The sequence below is a fragment of the Chroicocephalus ridibundus genome, chromosome 13 (genome assembly GCF_963924245.1).
Source record: "Chroicocephalus ridibundus chromosome 13, bChrRid1.1, whole genome shotgun sequence".
NCBI classification, from domain to species: domain Eukaryota; kingdom Metazoa; phylum Chordata; class Aves; order Charadriiformes; family Laridae; genus Chroicocephalus; species Chroicocephalus ridibundus.
The window spans coordinates 11,971,971-11,992,827 of record NC_086296.1 but is presented as its reverse complement, the minus strand read 5'-3'; the positions used below and the strand labels follow the sequence as shown (position 1 = coordinate 11,992,827).

Genomic DNA, 20,857 nt, shown 5'->3' with positions numbered 1-20,857 from the left:
CTGGTTACCCGCAGCAGCAAAGCCAAACAGCGTGCAAATGGCAGAACGCGCGTTTCCCGCTGCGGTGTACGCCTGCGGACGCTGAATACGTGTTCCGGCGGCGGCCGCGTCCCCGGACACCCCCCCGGCTCACGCCCGGTGCCGCCTGGCGCGGGCCCAGCGGGCAGCTGTCCTCCCCGCCGCCGGGGGGCGCTGTGGCGCCGGGGGGAGGAGAGGGGGCGGCGCTCCGGCCCCTGGTGGCGGGCGGGGCTCGTCCCGCTCCCGCCGTGAGGGCGGGCGGTAGCGCGGGTCCATCCCGGGCCGGTGCTGAGGCGCGGCCGGTCTGTGTGCTCCCCTCAGGGCGCCGGTCGCCTCCTGCCCCTCACGGTGAGGGGGGGGCAGAGCCCCCGGGCGCGGCTGCTGCCCGCCGGCTTCCGTGTGGGAGTCCCCGAGGGGTGGGGCGCCGGGGCGGCCCTGGCCTCGGCCGGCCGTTACCGGGGGAGGGAGAGTGAGTGAGTGAGTGAGTGAGTAAAAACCTGAAGAGGAGTCAGTTTGATTTGTCACCCTTGGTTATTACTTTTATTTCTAAATAGGGGGTCATAATTTAGGGTCATCTCTTTATAGCCTCTTTCTAGCACAGCTTTATCTAGGTGGGCACAGTTGCTGTTTTGGGATTCAAACGGTTATCACTTTATTACCGATAGATTATGTCAGCACAGCGTTCAGGTCATCAAGGCTGTGAGTGTGCAGACGTGCTTTTCGTGTTAAACGTCTAGAATTGCATTATACTATTCATATGCAAGTCAACTCTGGAAATCTGTCATTGTTAAGATAGAGGCTGCATTTAGCATAGGGGTTCGTCACAAATAACAGGAACCAATTTATGCTTTGTCCAAAGCTAATATACAACATTGCAGCGCAGAGAGTGTATTTGGTTACTGCAGACTTGGAACTAAAGCAAAATGGAGAAATCCAGAAGCAGGTAAGCAACAATAAGATGCTACCTTGTCAAAGACCTCAACTGTAACTTTTTTTATTTTATTTTTTTAATTTTGACATCTTAGATGTTCCATGGGATGGAAGAAAGTTGAGTCATTCTCATGCGAGGGCTTATTGGTCTCTATGGAACATTATTAACTAGAAAGCATTCCTCTTAAAAACAAAGCAAAAAAGAACAAACGTCCCACCCCCAGACCCAATGTGAAACACAACTTTATGTGGGTTTGCATTATCATAACATTCAAATACAAAAATGATGTTCTTGAATTTGAGGTATTAGACTGGAATGTGAGATACTTGGATATAGTTGTCGGTCCAACCACAGGTATATTCTGTGGTGGTGGTTCATTCTCCTATTCTTCCCATGCTTTTATTTTATAACTTCTTTTCTATCCGTCTCCAACTCATATTTTTCGTGGTTACTTGGGTTTTTGACTATTTTGTGTTACATTTTCATTGCGTGTGGTCAGACCAGGTTTACCTTTGGAGCAGATTAGACAGTTTTAAAGGGAATTGGGCCTAATAGATGTGTACAGGAACTCCATGCTGAAAGCTATTTTGCATAAATTTAGAAGTGCCTGAAACTCTTTCTTCAAAAGTGTATACAGTTGCCTTAACAGCACATCTTGAGGTGAACAGAATTATTTTGTCTGCTTGAGGGGGCCCCCCTCTTTCAGAAAACAGTCAAATAATATTTTATAGGTGAGTAAGAATTTACCTCTCACACACAAAATACAGGTCTTGTTTTCTTTCATTAGCTTTGTTTTAGCTCTGTGCAGCTTGCTGGAACAAGCTGAAAATACTGTATTTCCTCCTATGAGATTTTTTTTTTTTTGGGGGGGGGGTTGAGTTTTGGTTTTGTTGAGGTTTTTTCTCCCCCCCAGCAATTTGTTGTTAATACTGTGAGGAGTTATTTAGCTGAACTTCCAAATCTTTGTAGTGTGGATTGTTCCAGTAACTTTGTGGAAACATTTTTTTCTGACTGCAGCTATGTTTTTCCTAGCTCAGTTCAGGTGATTATTAGGGTGAGACTTCAGACTATCCTCTTCTTTTGCATGTTACGGAGTTCAAGAATGCGTTTGTGGTTCTAATGTGCAAATTTTCGGGGTGGTGGCAGTATTTGTTTTGGGAAAGAAGCTTCAATACAACTGGTTCATCAAGTTTTATCTGGTTAGATTTTTTTCTTTTATCATTCTTGTTTTCAGAAAATTATTAAGACAAAATACTTAAAATTCATAAAAACATACTTGTTATTTTTCAGATTAGAACTACATGTGGAAGTAAATATATGACGGAAAAATATGCCTAATTTTCCTTTGTAATTATGAATATACAGGAAGGGATTTTTAGTGTTTTGAAGAAGAAACAGATTTAGTTAAAATATGAGCAAAACTAGGAAAGAGTTCCTTGTAAAGGAACTGTATATATAAGTGCATTTCTTGTTAAAATGGGAAATTCTCACTTCAGTTCCCTAGTCTTCAGGAGAATTTTTCGGTAATAGACAGAATACCTTGATATGTTTGAGAATAAAAGGAAGAAAACCACATTGAAATCTTGTCTGTTAAGGCACACTGTATGTGCACACATGGGAGGGGAAGCACAAATGCATTGTAGTGCTTTTTCATTGCAACTTCATTGGAGAAAGAAATCGTCTGTGACATGATTGCCCCGAAATGTGTCTTCCCGCTTGTCTTGGGGAAACAACTTTGAAATTCCAGATAGTGAAAAATGCCTGATAAAGAGACAACAAATGTGTTTTAACATTTTGTAGCTCTCAACTTCAGTATGTGATTGTATACTTCGTGGTAGATTAATTTATTGAAATAATGCCAATTTTTTGCCTCTTTGCAATTAATACAGTTTTACACAAAATATTTATGCTTTCCTTTTAAGTTCAAAATCTCTGAAGATGCATGAAATCCGACAACTACCTAGGCATCAAATGTATGCAACTGGGCAGTCTGCCAGATATCAATTTCAGGACAGAGGTCGTGAGAATCTGGATCAAGTTGTGTATACCTGGCATCAAGGAAGAGGGTTAAAAGAATTCCAAATCAGGTGAAAAGTACAAAACATAACTTTCGCTGAATGGAGCAGGGGTATTAGACCTAAAGAAGTCTGGTTGTAGTAGTACAAATCCCGGCTAAGGCAAAGGGTTTTGTTCACAGGCATGTCAGGCAGTTCTGAAGATATCTTGTTGTAACCTGAGGACATGCATTGGCACAGTCAGACTTCGTACATTTTTTTATTTTCTACTGTAAAATTAAAAAATGGCTATTGAACAATATGCTTTGACTGGGGACTGCCAGGGGTAATGATTTAGTCTTGCCCTCCTTTTGTGTTTCTTTACTTCTTTTGTTTGTTGAAGGAATTTTGACAAAGGTAATTGTTTAGAGATTAAAAGCCTGATATTTGTTGAACAAGTGGAGCTGATCTAGCAACTCAGATTTGCTGAAAGAGGGAGGCCCTGTTCACGGCTGTGTGCTTTAATTAATTGCCTTGTGATGTCTTTGGTACTTATTGGCACCCTCTGTGAGCCAATTAACTCTTAAATCCGTTTGAAAAAAAAAACGGGGGAAAGCGTGATAGTATTGTAATCATCGATTAGTGGGTTGAACTGCTGAGAAGTGGAACTGCTGTGGGGCAGGTAGGAAGAAGGAAGGTCTGCTGGTTTCAGGGGTAAACATTAGATTGGCTCAAGTATTCTGGAAACAAGTCTGACTCAGCTGGTTGACTTCAGGGAAACATTGATATTATCGCTTCTAAATCACAAAAGGGCTTCCCAGTTAGTCAGCAGTTTGCTCATTAGTATCACTGGGTGTGAGTGGGCTCCTTGAAGACATTTCATCTGCCTGGCTTTCCTAAACAAGTGTGTCCCTATTCAAGTCTTGCAGTGATGCATAGGCCTCTATTTGTGCTTGGTGAATAGTCCTGTTAAAGGTACTAATTTCAGGATGTAAATATTTCATATATGCATTGGTCTCTGTAAAATCAGACCCTTAGTTTTACAAGAAAGCTGGGGAGGGGCTGTGTGCAAGGGCATGTAGCAATAGGATGAGGGGCAATGGTTTTAAACTAGAGCAGGGCAGGTTTAGATTAGACATTAGGAAGAAGTTCTTCGCAACAAGGGTGGTGAGACACTGGCCCAGGTTTCCCAGAGAGGTGGTGGAGGCCCCATCCCTGGAGACCTTCAAGGCAGGCTTGATGAGGCTCTGAGCAACCTGATCTAGTGGAAGATGTCCCTGCTACTGCAGGGGGGTTGGACTAGATGGCCTTTAAAGGTCCCTTCCAACCCAACACATGTTATGATTCTGTATAAAAGTCCTATTTTTACTGCTGTCTGGGAATTAACAGAGGAAGAGTGCAAAGGCAACTAACCTTTCCTTATATTCCAGATATCTATCAAGGAAATTCTTCTATCTGTGGATAAAAAAGACATTTGGACAAATTATCCCTTCCAAAGCCAGGTAGATAAAATTACAGAAATCAAGGGTGAGGTGTTTTTTGTGGGTTTGGTTTCTTTCTCTCTCCTTCCCTCTCTCTGGCTTAGTGCTGTACCATTGGGCTAAGAAAATATTTGGATGTGTTTTGAGATCACTTGAAGGTTTCCTTTGAATACTCTTCTTGCTCCTACTTTTTGTTTGTTTTTAATAATCATGGTTAAATGTTACTAACTAAATTCATGGGTATTGTGGTTGTCTTGATGAAGTTGAACTGTATGTGTGTATAAATGATGGGGTATGATTGTGATACCTGCTTTAAGTTTAACCATTTTTCAAAGTTATAACTAGAGCTAGATCTTGAAATTCAGTTCATTTTACTGTTTGCACTATTGTTCTTAATGTATATACATATATGCTTTGTATCTGCCTGACTTTGGAATACTTGTGGCAGATGATTTGTTTCTGTTGTTAGTGTTCTGTCAGCTACTGAAAACCAACACTTTGATACTCTTTTCTTTTTTTGCTTTAATTTGCATGTTCATTCTTGTTTGACCGCACCCTTGGGAACTGAAGCAGTTCCCAGTGGAAAGACCTGCATTTGCTGCAGTCAGAATAAGATCAGGCCCCTAGTTATCTAATTTCATTATATTGTATCAAATATATGCTGACTGTTTGCCTTAGTTGGTAAACGGAAGTTGTCCTGTGAACCTTACCATTCTTGCTATCCCATATACTGCATTTGTACTACTTTGTGTGTAAATTGAGGACAGCAATTACTTTTTTTAGAAGGATGAGTGGAAATACATTTTATAAAGTTCATCAAGGAACATAAGCAATAAATAATTGCCTTTTTAGATTTAAGAGTCCCCAGTTCTCTGTAGCTTTTATTTGCAATGTTCTGTTAATTCACTAAGTCCAAAAAAAATAATGTATAGCTCACTTCTTTTTTTTTTTTTTTTTTTCTTTTCTGCTTAAGTACTTGGAATGACTTAGCAACTTGGCTTGGGGTAGGTAGCTATGAATTGCAACTTGTGAGAGGATTCATATGCGTTTCACTGAGTAACCTCTAGGTATTCTGGGCCTAATCCTGCTGTTGTTACAGACATGACTAATTTCATTAAGCTGGTGGGATAGTCGTGATCAAAGGTTGTGAGTCTGGGCTTGTATGCTTTTTTGTTTGTTAGCTTTTATGTTTTCATGGGTCCTTCTGTTTTCCTTCTCTTCATCACAAAGAGATGAGAAATTCTTTTAAAGTATTCCTATTCTAGTTAACGAGACTTTCCGCTTCTTAGGCTGCTGCCCAAGTCATCTTGACCAGTGGAAAAATGTTTGAGAGACTATTTTAAAATTAAAAGAAAGCGAATTGCTTGAAATAGTAGATTATGATTATTGTTTTTAGTTAGGTGATCAAAATCCTAATTCCCTCATGCAGACCTTCCTATATGTGAATTTTGAGTTGTACACAATTCAGTTGAAATGTATCATCGCTTCTTACCTGGTCAGGTGTGTGTTAATTTAATCTGGGTATAAAAGCAGAGACTGTTCTACTGAGGTTAAAGAATTTGAAGGTTGTATGTGAGTTGTGAATCCATTTTGTGCATCCATTGGAAGCAGAAGGTAGATGAACAAATGAATAGCTTCGTTTTTGGCATAGGTGATGTGCACCTAGCTGAAGGAGTTTTTAAGCCTATTTAAGTGTTCTTTGGGAAGATTTTAAATTTGGGATGACAAGATCAGTATGCTGTTTCTAAGAACACAATGGAAATATCAAAATGTTATAAAACCTGATGTAGCTTTTGTATTTATTTCTATGCATAAAATATTTTGTGTTAAAATAACAAAGAACAAAACCAGCTTGTTGGTTGAGTAAAACACAGAATTGAGATAAAAGATGCGAGTTATTTGTAGGTCTAAAGTCAACTGGCACTCTGATATTTGGCAAGTCAGTTAACAACATCTGTCTTTCCTTCCTTGACTTTATGTGAAGTATTTACAGTCAGCCAGCTGATTGCTTCTTGTCATACTTCAGAGAGTCTTGGAATAAAGTGTTGCAGTAGGGTAGTATTTTTTAAATGCAATTAGACGCTGTTAGGCTAATCAGACAAGACAGCAAAAGAGGTAGCATAATCTTCATTAAAACTGATTTGTGGTCAATTTGGAAACCTGTATGAATTTTCCTATGTCCAAATCTTTCAACTGTTTAGGTGCTTTTATGACCAGAAGATTCTTTATAAAACTTTTGGAGTGTGGAAAGAGTGGTGGACTGCTTGCAGAGAAAGGAATCTCAGCCTCAGAGCAGCCAGCCATGACAGGTTTGTGAAATGACTTCCTATTATTGTGTGTCTAAAGCAGTATGAGAAATTTTCCTTAGGTTCTGAAGGAGTTACTGATGCCAGTAAGCAAGTTACGTCAACAGTACCTCTAAGCCAAGAGCAATGTCTTCATTGCTTGTTTTCATATTTTTCTTCCCCTCTTTTTTTGATGTGTTTTTGTTGCTGTTGTCTTAGGATGAAGTCAAAATTTCCTGTCCAACGTCTCTTTGAAGTGCAACTGAACTTGAAAGAATCCTACTTCTAGGCATTGGTAGCTATTTGACTGAATGGCATTTTTTTCATGTTTCAGGCACTTACTCTATAATTTGGTATTCAAGGCTTGGAGAGCCTACGTATGCCAGCAACAAGGAAAGAGGAACAAATATTATGTTGCAGAGTCTCATGGTAAGTGAAATGATGGTAACTACCTTTATTTGGGGACATATTGAGGTGGGAGTTTTCAAGGGAAATATTTACACAGAATCTCTGTCTGTTGTACACGTTTGCACGTTGACCTCCCCCACCCTATGGAAGCGTAATGCTTTTAGGTACAGATGGTTGTCTGTCTATAAAGCTAGCGGGGGTTCCATTTGATGCACTACTGTGTAACTATATAGTTAGGGATGCCGGTGAATAAGCTTAAGCGCCTCTCCATCTGCTCTGGATTACGTTGCTTGTTTTTTTGGGGGTGGTTTGATTGTGGGTTTTTTGTTGGTGGTGTTTTGGTTTGGTTTGGGTTTTTTTGTGTGGTGGTTTTTTTTCTTTTCCTGTATCAAAATATGCATTCAAATAGATATTTTTTGATAGAATCTGTTATTGGAATTCTTTATCAACCATGGCTAGAGAAACTAGATAATAATCCCCTGTGGTGTTAACTGCAGATATTCCTATTCATATTCACTGTTCCTTACAGCTTGTGTCTTGCAATTGAAAAGAAGCCCAAGCTTTTTGAAGAGCCCCTTGTCTTACTGTGTAGATTCTTTGTTCTGCAGTGGATTTATCCTACTGATGAAGTTGCCTATACTAGTTGCAACTTCCTTTGGGGTCAGGGAATATCTTCCCTTGAAGGGGAGGATGACCCTCTTTTAAAGATTCTACTGTGGTTTTGTGCTGTGCTGATTTGCAAAATAAGTTAACTGGTCTCTTTGCATATGAATGTACCCTCAGAATATTATATAGATTGGCATCTTGGAAACAAACTGATAGGCCTAGATTTTCTTTCTTGCTGAGTGAGGCCAGAGTACTTACAGAAGCAGCTGTGGATTACTTAGTCAAAAGATGGAAAAGTGACCTGTTTTAAGGTAGGTTGATACTTGATTGACCAGATCACAAGGAAATCTTGGGGGAGAAAAAAAAAAGTGGTTTCTTTTGTGTGAGTGTGAAGTGGCATAAAATTGATGATGGTTTTGGATTATTTCTTTCTAACAACTTTGCTTCAATAGGGTCAGTTCTGACAAGCCAGACTATTGTGAGGAGAAAGTGCAGTGCACTGCATAAAGTGGCAAACTGGAATTTGTGACACCACTTCTGTTTTTAGCTGCGTGACCAGCCTGCTAAATAAACTTGGCTTGTTTCTGGTTGATTTCTCTGCTTGTAATAGGGAATAACTCTTGAAAAGCTACTGATGAACCTGATGAACTTTTTTTTTTTTAAAGTGAACCAAAGAAAATCCTGTAATTCTTACCCAATAAGGTTGTTACGCTGAATATTGTTATACAATTATATACCCTGTAAGCGCTGAAGACAAAGCAATGCCATTGTCTGATAATTCATGCTGCTCTGAACAAATGGCATGATGCTGTCAGCGTTTTCGAGATTCTTGCCAGTATGACACCCTCGGCCAGGGTGTAAGGTCGTGGCAGCGGCTCTGGTGGCTGTTGTTTCACGGTTTCCCACGAGGTGTCACTGCGGGTTGAGGGGACTGGAGGTCAGGGACAAGTGGTCTTATGGAGTGGTTAAAAATGCCAGATTTTGCCAGATTCTTGCATGAACTCGAGATGCTGTAATTTCTTTTTTTTTTTTTTTTGTATGTGTGCAGCAAAGAAGCAAAAATTGCTCAGGAGCTGGCAGTGCTGGCTGGTTTATGTTAATGTTCAAAGGACAAAGCATGGGATGCAGTCCGTTGCAATGGCATTCAGGGAAAGAAGCTGTTTGCGGTAAGGATGGAGTGGAAATAGGCAGAGCGGCGCTGACTACAAGGCCATGTTTTTACCTGAGTTCTGTTATCTTTTCCTGCAGTGACTTTGTTCCATGATCAATTTCTTTTTCTTTTCTTTTTGGGGAGTGTGTGTGTCTGAATTCTTCTGGTACGCCCATAGACTGACTTTAAAAGATTGTCATTCATACCTTTTTCTGGTACCAGAAGTGATTTCTTGCACCAGGCTCTGGAACCTGCATTTGAACATGTCTGTAACGTTGTTTTGGCAGCATATCGTGGGCAGTGTGGAGAAGACGACACTACCAGAACTGCACTAGACATAAAATGAATGTTTTGGCTCTGCAGCATTGGGCCCAGAGCCTGCAATTTCGAGTAAGTCCTAGGAACTCCAGCTGCTACTGTTTCTAATGCTTAAGTTGCATGCATGTGTAACTAATATGTTGCAGATTAATAAAAAATAGGCCTTACACTAATTTGCTTTGCTTATGATGGAAGAAGGTCAAAACAATTTTTTTACAAGGAAGATTTCTTTACAAGAAATCTAGGTAAAGCAAACTGGATCCATGTCGTATATTTGCTAGGAAGCAGACTGACCAAAGGAATTATTACAGTCTTATACAATGCTTGATGATAATGAAAGTATCAGTTTTCTTTCCACCGGAGAACTAGCCAGGGGTAAATAAGAGGTAAAAGAGAACAAGTGTGTGAGTTGGCAGCTGTGGCATTTTGAGCAGGGCATGAAGGGTAGTTGCATCCAGGTTTCTGGAGTGCAGAACTCTACAGAGGTCCAATCCACTATTCTGTTAGGAGGCAAGATAGCACTGGTCAGCTGTTAGACAGCACCTTGCCTCTTTTTAAGACAGCACTTCTTATGTCCTAATGAATTTCTGTGAGCTTGTTTAACTCTGTTTTGGGGTAAGAAAATAAAACCCAGCATTTCATGTTCTTGAGAGGTTGTCAGCTCCTTCAGTAAATTGTTCATCTTAGCTGAAGTGGAAACAGTGTAGCTTGCTTGCTTTCCTTGGAACTGTGGCTTTTTGTCTGTTTCATTAAAAACAAGGATGGTATTTAATTTGGCCTTTGCTGTAAGATGGCTGCACTGCCTGTTTGAGGCCAGTATTCTACTATGGAGGTAAACTCGTGACTTGGGAAATCTTATCATATCTCAAGATATGATTCTCTTTTATGTGAAAATACTTTGTCTGAAAGAAAGCCTGTTGTCCAAAAAGTATTATTTTGGCCTTTTAATGGAAAAAGTGTGAAAGTATCCAAAAAAAGAAAAACAAGTTTGATATTGACATTCTTTGTTTTTGATATTTTCTGTGCTGACATTCCTTTGGCATTTGTTTGGGTTAGTTGGGTTGGGTTTTTTTCCCCCCTTGGCAGGTGGAACTTCATTGCTCATGGCTTTCACCTTTAGATCTTAAATGGAATTTCCTGTTGCCTGTGTGTTCTTCCCCTTCTCTGCTCTACTTCTATAATATTGTCCATTTTCTTCCCCTTACTGCTCTCCCTCCTTAATTGTTCTGTCAGGCTTGGCTGCAGTGGCAAGAGCTGTATCTATACAGCCAGAATGACAAGCAGAAGGAGATTAGGGCAGTAACTCACCATCAGCACTGGGAATTGAAGAGATGCATGGAAGCATGGTTGGGATACCTAAACCTCAATAGAGCAAAGAAGCATCAGAATGGTGAGTTAGAACAGAACAGGGTTCAGCCCCTTTGCTTAGGGGCACAGTGATGTGTTTTTGTATTCTAGGAGATGCTGCAATCTTTCTGATTGCTCAGCAGATGATGAGATGCAACTGGGACTGTACACTGTCACAGGCCTGGCTAGCTAAGGTTATGTGCTGAACTGTCAGGAGCATCACCTGCTTTGTGTGTAATTGATTTAAAAGAAAATGCTTTACGGTTCCCTTGATGAAAACTCATCTGTGAGAAGGACATTCAGGACTATTGTCAGTCAATCTATGTGTGGATTTTCTTGATAATCAGAAAATCACAACCCATATAGGATGGTAAAGATTATTACACCAGTTCTTTTGTTTTTTCCCTTGAAGTCATTGGAATGAGTTCAGACGTGAATGCCTGTTGATTGGTGATAGTGGAAAAGAATCTGGCTTGGATATTTGGGAACTGGTAATAGGAGTATGCTGAATTGTAAGCGCGCTTGTGTATGTTGAACAAGTGTTGCAGCATTAACTTCCCCTTCTTAAGTCAGTACACTATGTTACTGCTTTAAAACTGCCTTTGTGATCAATTGGAAGAATATAGTCCATAGCTGAGTGTTACTGTGAATTCTTGCCACCATTTTTCAGTGTTAGGGCTTCTGTCACTTCAGAACCAGTGGCTTAAATATTAGGGCCTCATCTGATACAAAAGATCCCAGGATCGAACAAGTCATGAGTAATTTGTGTGTTTGTTTTATAGAGCTGGCCCGAGAGCATCACAGAAGCAGGATAGTCCGGCAGTGTTTCTCTGATTGGCGGCTGTCATGGGAGCGCAGGAGAAGAATGCATGCTCACCAAAAGGATATTGAAAAACTAGCAGCAAGGATTGCCTTAAGGAGAGTCTTTGTACACTGGGAGCATTGTATCCAATGTGTATTTAGTCCGTAACAGGGACGGGTTAAAAGCATTCCCGCAGGGGAAAGATCTATTTAGTAAGCAGGAATGTTGTGCAGTAGCATGGGTGACAACAAACATGTTGTCATTAGAAACATGTACGTAAGGCCATACTAACAGTTAATAAAACTGTTGCAATTACAGTATGCTAACCTGTTGGCAGCTAAGAGCCTGGAGAAAATAATTTAAGGTCAGAAAGGAATTCCTTACTTAACAGTGAATCAGAAATGTGTTGTGGTAAATCAGCAAAATCGAAACACTTGACTGTAATCAAAATTTGCACAGATAACGGTGCAGGAAATTCCAATATTGAAGCAACCTTAGTTTGAGATCTAGTGCCCTGAAGGCTATGTATATATTGGGAGAAGGTTGTGTGTATGTCAGGAGGTTTCTGTGTAAAAGGTACTTTAACTCAATGTCAGATGTCGTTCGGTGTGTGGAAGAGACTCAACAGTGTGAGCTGGCTGAAAAACACTACAAGCGTCATCTGTTGGTAAGAGCACTGTTACGGGTCAGGTGGAAGAGGCTGCGGAGAGAATTCAAACAGTTCTGACTGGCAGCTTGCCTTTAATACAAAGAGTGGTGTGTGGGTATTAAGTGGGGGATGCACCATTTTCTGCCATGGTGAGTTTGGATTGCGCGTCAAGTTTCTAAATCCAAACTATTCTGGAATCTCCCAGTTGAATCCAAATGGGGAAACTGTGCAGCTCTCCAGAATAGTTATTCTTCCAATTGGGAAGCTGGTGAAGTAGCAGATTAATCTTGATGGTATTGGGCTATCATGCTTCCTGGCCATTTCACCATGAGATTGCATTTACCCCTTGATTTTCCCTGATACTGGTTTGGTTTTTGTGGGGTTGTTTTCTTTTTAATTCTCACCTCTACCCTAAGTGTTTCTGTCTGCTTGCACTGTTTTGCTACAAGAAATAATTTTTTCCCTCAGTGGTAATGCATACATGCTTCTTTTCACATGGTTCCAAAGATAGCTTATTGCATATGCACGGAGTTTGGTGTCTTTTTTTTTTAATATAACTTCTATTTTTTTTAATATAATTAAAAAAAAAAGTTAAATCCTTGAAGGCTATCCGAAAGGTGGGCACAAGGTAGCCTCCAGATTTTTCGTAACTGAATTATTTTCAAGTGTGGGTCAGTACTGATCATCAAAAGAATGGCAATAAACCTGTTTGGATCTTAGATTAGATTGAAAACATTAGTGACTATAAGAGCGCTTTAAGGCAGGATGCTCTCATAATGTTATTTGCCACGTTCATCCGCGAATCAAGGTATTGTGGGATTGTAGACCAAAAGACGTTGTGCAGAGGAGACCTAAAAGGGAAGTAGATCTTTTCTATTTTTGATGAGGAGCAAGTTGTGAGTCTTTAACTGAAGGAGGAGATAGATTGGGAAAGGACTTGCGTAATGGTGTTGATCGCTGAGTAAGGAGTTGGATGTCTCGCAATAAAACCCTGGGAAAGTGGAATGGAATTTTAGTTTAGCTGGAGAAGTAACAATTTGTGAGAGGAGATTGAGGCATGGCTTTGATAGGTTTATAAATGTAACATCAACAACAAACAACATAGGTTGTCTGTAAGGAGCAATCGGTTATAAACATATCTGTGCTTGCTGATTTGGATTACATGAAAGTTGTGTACGTTTCTTGTTACAGAAACTTGGGTTTAAGGGTCTTTCGCAGAATGTCACAAACACTCGTCTTCAGCAAATGAGAAAAAATCTTTCCTACCGTCAGCATCAAGTTACAGTGAGTTTCACTTCTTTGTTCTTGTGTTAGTTTTTCTTTAGCTGTTCTATTGGCTTACACTTTCACCTACAAAATACTTTTTTATTAAATCAGTGGCTTTGTTCCAAAATACTAACAGCCATGGAAAATCTCCCGTGTAAGTCAACTGTCAGTCTTGGATAAGTTATTTTAGTTTTGGTTTTTCTATGTTTATGGTGACTTTTTCTTTTACCAGAAAAATTCATAGCGGGCTATAGAGCAAGTTTGGTGTATGAAGCAGTGCAGGAGGCAACCATTACAGCATGCAGTTTTAGTATGACCTTTATTAATTTCTTTCTTTGCATTCTTCTCCTCCCTCGATGTTTATGTTTTTTTCATGTCTTTGTTTTGTTTCAGGTGCTGCAGAAGTTCTGGAACCATTGGAAGTCCCGTTTGGAAGAGAAGGAGGATGAACAGCTGCAGGCCTTAACATCAGTGGCTCATGCCCGTTACAGGTACACAGAGAAATATTAATGTAAATTTGTACAAATGTGGGATTTGTGGGCCTTTGGTTCTTTTTTAAAATCTGGCAGTACTTTTGGGAGCATGACCATCCTGATGCCAATCGTTCTTATATTTTTCTAGAGTAGTGAATAATTTACATCTCCTGCTTCTCTATGAAATGTGAGAGGGAGATTGATTTAACCTGGCTTTGAGGCTTGTTTAGATTTAAGAGCTGAGCATTTTACTGGTAAGAGCAGATGGTTGCTGCATGAGCACAGGCAAAGCTCAAAACACTTGTTGCTGCTGCCTTACTCTGGGGACGAGCAGAGGGAGTTGATGGCTCACGTATGCTACCTCTGCTGATAGAGGTACACAAAGAGTGAAGGTAAGATAAGGCTTTTTTGTAGAAGCTAAATTTATTTAGTCCTAGGAATAAGTCAACATTAACAAAGCAGCTAGAAGGCTTTTAATTTTTTTAAATTTGAGTTTGGTGGGGAGTACCTCTTTGTTATAATGAAGTTGAAAAGGTATGTATTTGATTCTTACACTTCCTCTGTCTGTTGGTTCTTAATGCTACTTGCAGTCGGTTCCAAAAATGCAGGACGTGCAAATACTCTAAACCTAGTTGTCTGAGAACTTTTTTGATTTTTGAGTGAAGCTTAGCAGGAGAGAATGAGACCCCTACAAGGCAGGTCTGTGCTGCTCAGCGCAGCATGCTTTACTCTATGGTGCTCGGATGCTGGAGCTATATTTGAAACTGAAAATATTTGAACCACAATATTGTGGTCTTGCTCTCTAATAAATGAAGCCTGTTGAGACGTCCCCACATTAGTGTATTAGTGCAATGAGCCACATAGAGTTGCTTGGTTTATATTCAGGGTGATAAGGGAAGGAAAGGAAGCTTCATTCTGCCGTGCAAGCTTACGGGTGATGTGTTTTGTCTCATTAGCACAGCATGCTTTCAAAAGGACATTTAATTTTAATTTTACTACAGCTTAATTTTACTACAGCTCAGAAAACTACCCTGTGGCCTAAACAGTAACTTCCATTCAATAAAATTTTGATCTACTTTCTTCTAATCCTCCCAGCAGAGTTTGCTTTAGGTACTAACACTTTCTTGATTAGGAGAGGCTAGTATTAATAGGATTACTGGTACACTTGGTACCAAGTTAGAGTTGATTCTTGTTTTATTTTCGGGGCATAAATAAATCTGTTATCACTGCTAGAGTTATTGTAATTTAAGTTTATGGTGTGCAATTGAGTGAAATTACTGGGACTCTTTCTTTAGAGGTGCTTGGAACTTCTGTTTTCTGTTAAGGTAAATGGATGCTACAGGTTCTCATCACCTCTTTTCAACCTCAATCACCTCAAATTCAACCACTAGCCTTTGTCTCAGGGTAATGATATATCTTACTAATTGCTCTTAGTGGCATATTATGGGGGCACAGGCATGCACAGGAACAGGAGTTACAAAAGTGTGTGGAAATCTGGGCAGGGGGGAACATCGATTGAGAGAAAAATTTGCCTTTTTTGAGATGCCTTAAAGGCCTTGCCCAGGCTTGTATTCTTAACCATGGATTCAGGGCTGACTCTTGAGGTAGGGTTATGGTTTATGATACTATTAAAAGCTAATTCTTGTTTTCTGTTTTAGAAGACTAAGCAAAAAAAAAAAAAAGGTTTGCTTTCCTTGGACAAGGGTATGTTTTGAAATATGTTCTTACAATGAGTCCCCTCCTGGGACACTTTTTCCTGTGTAAGTTGAGAGGAAAAAATGGTTTTTAACATTGAATCTTCTTTCCTGGTAGACTTGGGATCTTGCACCTTTTATTGTCAGAGGGTGGTCATAGCCTGTGTTCTAGATTCATACCTTTCTGTCATCAGAAGCCTGGCTTCACAGTTGAAAAACAAGCTGCAGAAAGTCTGTTTTGTCTTGGATATTGGCTTGCTTTTTGGGAGATTCACAAATAGGTTTGGAGGGCAGGCTGAGTAATGAAGGCAGCTGCATTTCTGCGAGCAATTAAGAGTTCTTCCAAGTGGTGTGAGAGTGCAGCTGTGGTGCATTAGTGTACCCTCTGGAGACAAGGAGGGAGAAAAGGCTGGAAGACTCAGGAGGTTGAGCTTAGTGAAGATGAGTTGGAGCATGCAACTGCTGTAGTGTAACTTATGCCTCTCTCACCAGGGAAGGGATGCACAGATGGTTTGAAGGGTCTCGTTGGTTCTGCAGCCATACCTTGATTCCATGGGTCAGGAATGTTTTTGTGTGCAATCTTTTCTCTTTAGAAAGAGTATAAATGAAGTCCTATTTCATGAACACAGATGACCAAATTCTAAGAAGTGTGTTCCTCATTCAGAGGTCCAGGGCTGCTTTCCAAACAGACCTAAGTAAAACCTTCATGGCAGCTTGCCAGGACTCAGCTTCCCTCTTGGTCTCTGCTGGACATATGTGCTGTCTCACAAGTCAGTGCCCCAACTGCTCTGTCTGGTGGTAACACCCAGGAGATACCGCAGAAGAGCCATCAGCTGAGGTTTGTAACTGTCTACAGATCAAAGTCCCTTGCTGGCAACTACCAGTACCCTCCAGGAAGACTTACTTAATTCGTATTGTTTACCAACCTATAAACTTGTAATGAGCTGTAACAGCTACCTACCAAAAATTACCTGGTAAGAATCCAAAATATCTTTTAGGCCTCTTTAGACTAGAGAGGAGCTGGGACTTGCTGACAGTCTAATTAGTATGCCCACATGACTGAGTTGTGGAAATAACTGATGTAGTTTGAACTGGGTGCTATTTCCACTAGGCTGTAGCTGAGACTTCTGGACTAGGAAGTGTCTACTATATGCTTGCTCAGTGAGAGAGATGTATAGTGCTCAATCACAAATAAGTATTAATTGCATTTTTGGGATACTATTTGATAATGACTATTGTGCGTCCCTGGGGAGGAGGCAGACTAGCAAGTAAGTATCATCATCTAGCGAGAAAGCAGCTTTGCTAATGAGGGCAAGTAACCTTACCTTTTTCATAAAAGGCAGCTTTGGTAGGGTCCCTTTAGTGCTGAGATCAGACCACGCTGCTTTTTATTATTTGTTTTTATGACTCTCTTTCAAGCCCTATTACAATGTTTGTTTGTTTTGGCTTTTGGTGGTTTTTTTTATTGTTGTTTTAAAATAAAAAAGTAGAGCAGGATCTTCAAAATATTTCCGAAGGAGGAGGGAATGGACTGTATTTACAGTGGAGAAGAAAAAAAAGGTGGTTATATATATTTTTTTTTTTCCTGCGTGTAGCTGTGTTTGTAAATAAAATAAATTGTTTTGGTCAGAAGTTGGAACAATCTCTTGAATGATCTGAATGAAAGCAAGGAGTTCTAATAACTTCAGAAAATTCATTAATCTTGTCTCATGTATTCTGGGTAAGATTTCAGGGGACAGACTAATTGCCTGGTTTTTAACCTAGAGAATAATGAAGACACAAAGCTGCCTGATTTCCAAAGAGGGCTTGCATGATTTGAAAAATCAATAAACTATTTAAGTTGTACATGGATTGGTCTTCTGATGTTCATAAAATCTATCCCTTTCCTAAAGCAATTCTCTCCTGAGCTGACATTCTCCCTTTTTGCTTGCAGGAGGGTGTTGATGAGACAAGTGTTTGACATGTGGTTGCTGAAAGCATACAAGCAGCAAGAATACCGAATGGGAGAGAAGAGGGTAAATGTAACACTTCTACCTGGCCTTACTTAAGAAATAGAGAGGATGATTTCTTAGTCACTGTCTGTGAACATGAGAACAAGTCTGTGAACATTAGCATGAGATGGACTTGGGTGTTGTAAATTCCCTTTTCCCTGGTGGGGGCTCAAGTCAGGGGAAACAGATTACAACAAATACTTACTAATCGTGTTTTTTAAGTTAAGCCATTTATAGTAGAATCAAGTATTAATAGTAGAATCAAGCTATTATTATTAGAGGATAACTATTCACACAGTTCATTCACTTATTCTCTCATCCAGTAAATATGAACATGCTTGCTCTCTCTCACACTCTGTCTGTTTCATAGTCACCTGGTTGAAACAGTAATAGTAATAAAGAGCCAACTGCAACCTATTTCAGAAGTGCAGGGTTGTACTGACAAACTATTGCTTCTTAGTAGGTGTCCAGAAAGTCCCTTAGGGGGTCTTTAATTTCCTAATATGTATATATAATCCTGTAGTCTTTATATATAAGCAGCCACTGCTGTCTCTTATGTGGTGTCAGTTACACAACTCATAGTTGATGGTAGTGTGTGTGGGTGGCCTTGTGCAGATAGGGCTGACTCTTGGTGTTCTGAGATTATCAGTTCTTGCAAATTCAACAGGACTAGTTTCTGGACCTTATCAGTTCTTGGGAGTCTTTCACATGCTATTTACCAGCTTTTATTTTTCCTTTCTTTGGCCTGCTGTTTTCTGATAAGTTTCTCCATCCACATGCATGTGATACCTGCAGAACACATTCACATAAACTTGCAGCAAAGGGGCTTTGATGATATATGTCCATTACTGTTCAATGTGGGAAGAGGAAATGACCATTGAAGAGTTCTATGCATGTCACCTTAAGGAATTGTATTCTGTTGTTTGTAACTGGCCTGTGTCATGAATTCATTGCCACCTTCTTTCCGTTATAGGCTGTACTTCATTTTGAAAGGCAGCTGTTGAGTTGTTTCTGGTCCTTCTGGTGTAGAAGAACAGCTGCATGTTTGGAGGAGCAAGAGGGCTTGGTTCGTGCAAGAGATCACTACCATAACCTGCTCCTGCTAAAGGCTTTCTGTCTGTGGAAGCAAAATACTCAGGAGAGAAAAACAGAGTAAGAAGGTTTTTTTGAAAGGGAGAATTACTTGGGTTGGCCCTGTGGCGGCCTACTTCTGATGAAGCAGCATTTAATTCACAATGGTTCTGACTCCTTATTTGTGCTTTAGAATCTAGTAGTTTGTCTTCAGTAAATGGCTTGCTGAAAATAGCAAGTGTGGACTCACATCTGTGCTAGAGGGGTTCAATAACAGGGATTGCATCATAGGAGAAATAATTATTTTTCTTACAGGAGGCTCAAGGAGATGCAAGCCTTAAGATTTCACTATTCAAAGTGTCTGCAGCAGACTTGGAACAAATGGAGGGAGGTGAGAGAGTTAACAGATGGGGAAAAGCTTGAATCCTTTTTCTTATGTTCAGATTGCTTGTACACATCTGGCTAGAAATTAAATTGTTTATTTTAAACACTAATCATTCCTAAGCTCTTCTACCCTTCCAGGTAGATAAAATCAGTTCAGTGTGGGCAGAATGGGAATTGTGTAGGGAGGAGAGGGAGTTCTTTGACTTATTGTTCACTTGTCTAGGTATAGTGAGATTGGGGCTGTAGTTTAGGACATTTACCTGGAAAATGTAGCCAGAATTAGTGTGATGAAATTATCCCTAGCCAGTAGTGTGTACGTACTTCTCAAAACTTTACTTAAGTTAGAGGTTTGCAGCAAGGCCATGGTATATGGTCTGTAGTTGTGTACTGATCATAGCAGGCCCTATCAGATGGCACTTTACTTTTATGCTGGCCTCTTCCTTACCATGATAAGATGTACTGAATATGTGCCTGGCAGCACATCTCGAGAATCTGTGAGAAATTTTGGAGTTGAAGGTAGTCTGTTGGTCCAGAACTGTTGAGTGAATTGCATCAGTCTTCAAGAGGATTCCTAAAAGGTGCAGAGGAAAAAAAAAAAAAAGCCTCAACTAGGTCTTTTGGAGGAATAGCAGAGTTTGAGCAACACCAGTTTGAGTGAGAACCTATTATAGCAAGATAAAAGCTTGATAATTCCCCTGGGGATGGTCCTCTTCCCTCTGCTCCCTACCATTGCCTGTTTTCCTTCCATTGCACATGCATATGTAATTTTTAAAATTTTTTTCTTCCCCCCCCCCCCCTTATAGTATGTGGGACATCAGCATAAGAAATGGAGGAAGTTGGTGCGAGCAGACATGCACTATCAGCACATGTTACTGGGCAAGACCTTGGCAGCCTGGAAGGTAGGAGGAAATGTCCTTTTCCTTGTGACATTTGTATGTGTGTGCTTAACTGTTTCAGGGAGAAATGAAGAGCTGCCCTCGCTGTTTCGCTTTAGGTGTTTACAGGCCAAGTGTGCAAGGTAGAATGGAGGCTATTGTGGGTATGGTTGTCTAAGCTCTAGCATTGCTTTTTGGAGCAAAAGAACCAATGTAATCTTGTGGCTTTGGTGAAGGGTATATAATAGCTAGCTTAACTAGTGTGTAATGACTGTTTTTCTCGGAAAAACAACATTTGATTTCAGTGACTGTAATCTCATTTTTTTTTTTCCTTATATTCTACTGCTGCTACTACTCTAGTAAGATGCTACTAAGAGTTTCCGGAAGTCTTCTCTCCTCAAAGATGTTGGCCATTGAAAAAAAACAACCTATCTCTCACTGCTTTTCTTGCAGAGTTACCAACATAACATACAGTGCATTCTATACCAAGTAGCTGAAAAGGAGAAACGGCACACTCAACTACTGCTGCGGTAAGCCCGTTCCCTTGTGCAGCATGAGAGAGAAGTGACTGTGCTGCAGCCAAATTACTCTTTTTCTTCCACTGCCACCATTGTAAACCTTTGAATGTTCAGTGCTGGGAATAGACTCTGCCATGCACTGCTATTTCTGTGTGGGTCATCTAGCTAAAAGAAGTCAACCTCTTCCTGGATTGCCATCTGGTTTGCTTTAACTATTTTTTAATCTGTGTTTAGTCCCATGAGAGACACCAGACAGCAAATTGTATCATTCCCTGCAGTGCATGGATTCTGACTGCTATGATATTAAAGCAGCCTGGAAAGTGTAGACGCTGACTTGCATTATAGTGAAGAGAGCAATTAAAGATAATGCCCCTTTTTTATTGGCTGTAGTTGCTTTACTTTTAACTGCCTCATTTGTTTTTAGTGCTATACAACTTGAGTCACTTGCAGAGCCTGATTGACTCAGCTTAAATGCTAGGCTGAAGGAAGTGGTGTGTCTTTTGCCCTGCCTTCTCTTCAGCAGAGACCTGAAGGGGCAGAAGTTGATTTGCAAGACTAAGTTTATAGTGGCACGTGTTTTTGATTCCCCTGTGAGT

General features: G+C 40.3%; 1 protein-coding gene across 5 annotated transcripts in view; it reads left to right on the top strand.

Moving 5' to 3' along the window:
- The first annotated feature begins 674 nt into the window (after nucleotides 1–674).
- Nucleotides 675–20,857, top strand: part of SFI1 (SFI1 centrin binding protein) — a 29,801-nt gene continuing 9,618 nt past the window's right edge. For 3 of the 5 annotated variants that reach the window (XM_063351581.1, XM_063351579.1, XM_063351578.1), the window contains exons 1-17: nucleotides 675–961; nucleotides 2,872–3,036; nucleotides 4,374–4,445; nucleotides 6,626–6,733; nucleotides 7,044–7,138; nucleotides 8,772–8,889; nucleotides 9,161–9,263; nucleotides 10,425–10,581; nucleotides 11,321–11,482; nucleotides 11,937–12,007; nucleotides 13,181–13,273; nucleotides 13,649–13,746; nucleotides 17,356–17,437; nucleotides 18,387–18,565; nucleotides 18,800–18,875; nucleotides 19,672–19,767; nucleotides 20,197–20,273. In XM_063351581.1, the coding sequence (XP_063207651.1) occupies nucleotides 942–961; nucleotides 2,872–3,036; nucleotides 4,374–4,445; nucleotides 6,626–6,733; nucleotides 7,044–7,138; nucleotides 8,772–8,889; nucleotides 9,161–9,263; nucleotides 10,425–10,581; nucleotides 11,321–11,482; nucleotides 11,937–12,007; nucleotides 13,181–13,273; nucleotides 13,649–13,746; nucleotides 17,356–17,437; nucleotides 18,387–18,565; nucleotides 18,800–18,875; nucleotides 19,672–19,767; nucleotides 20,197–20,273 (1,772 nt within the window). In that variant the 5' untranslated portion in view covers nucleotides 675–941. Of the gene's footprint in view, nucleotides 962–2,871; nucleotides 3,037–4,373; nucleotides 4,446–6,625; nucleotides 6,734–7,043; nucleotides 7,139–8,771; nucleotides 8,890–9,160; nucleotides 9,264–10,424; nucleotides 10,582–11,320; nucleotides 11,483–11,936; nucleotides 12,008–13,180; nucleotides 13,274–13,648; nucleotides 13,747–17,355; nucleotides 17,438–18,386; nucleotides 18,566–18,799; nucleotides 18,876–19,671; nucleotides 19,768–20,196; nucleotides 20,274–20,857 lie in introns of those variants that run through there. The other 2 variants (XM_063351582.1, XM_063351583.1) reach the window with 2 other exon arrangements.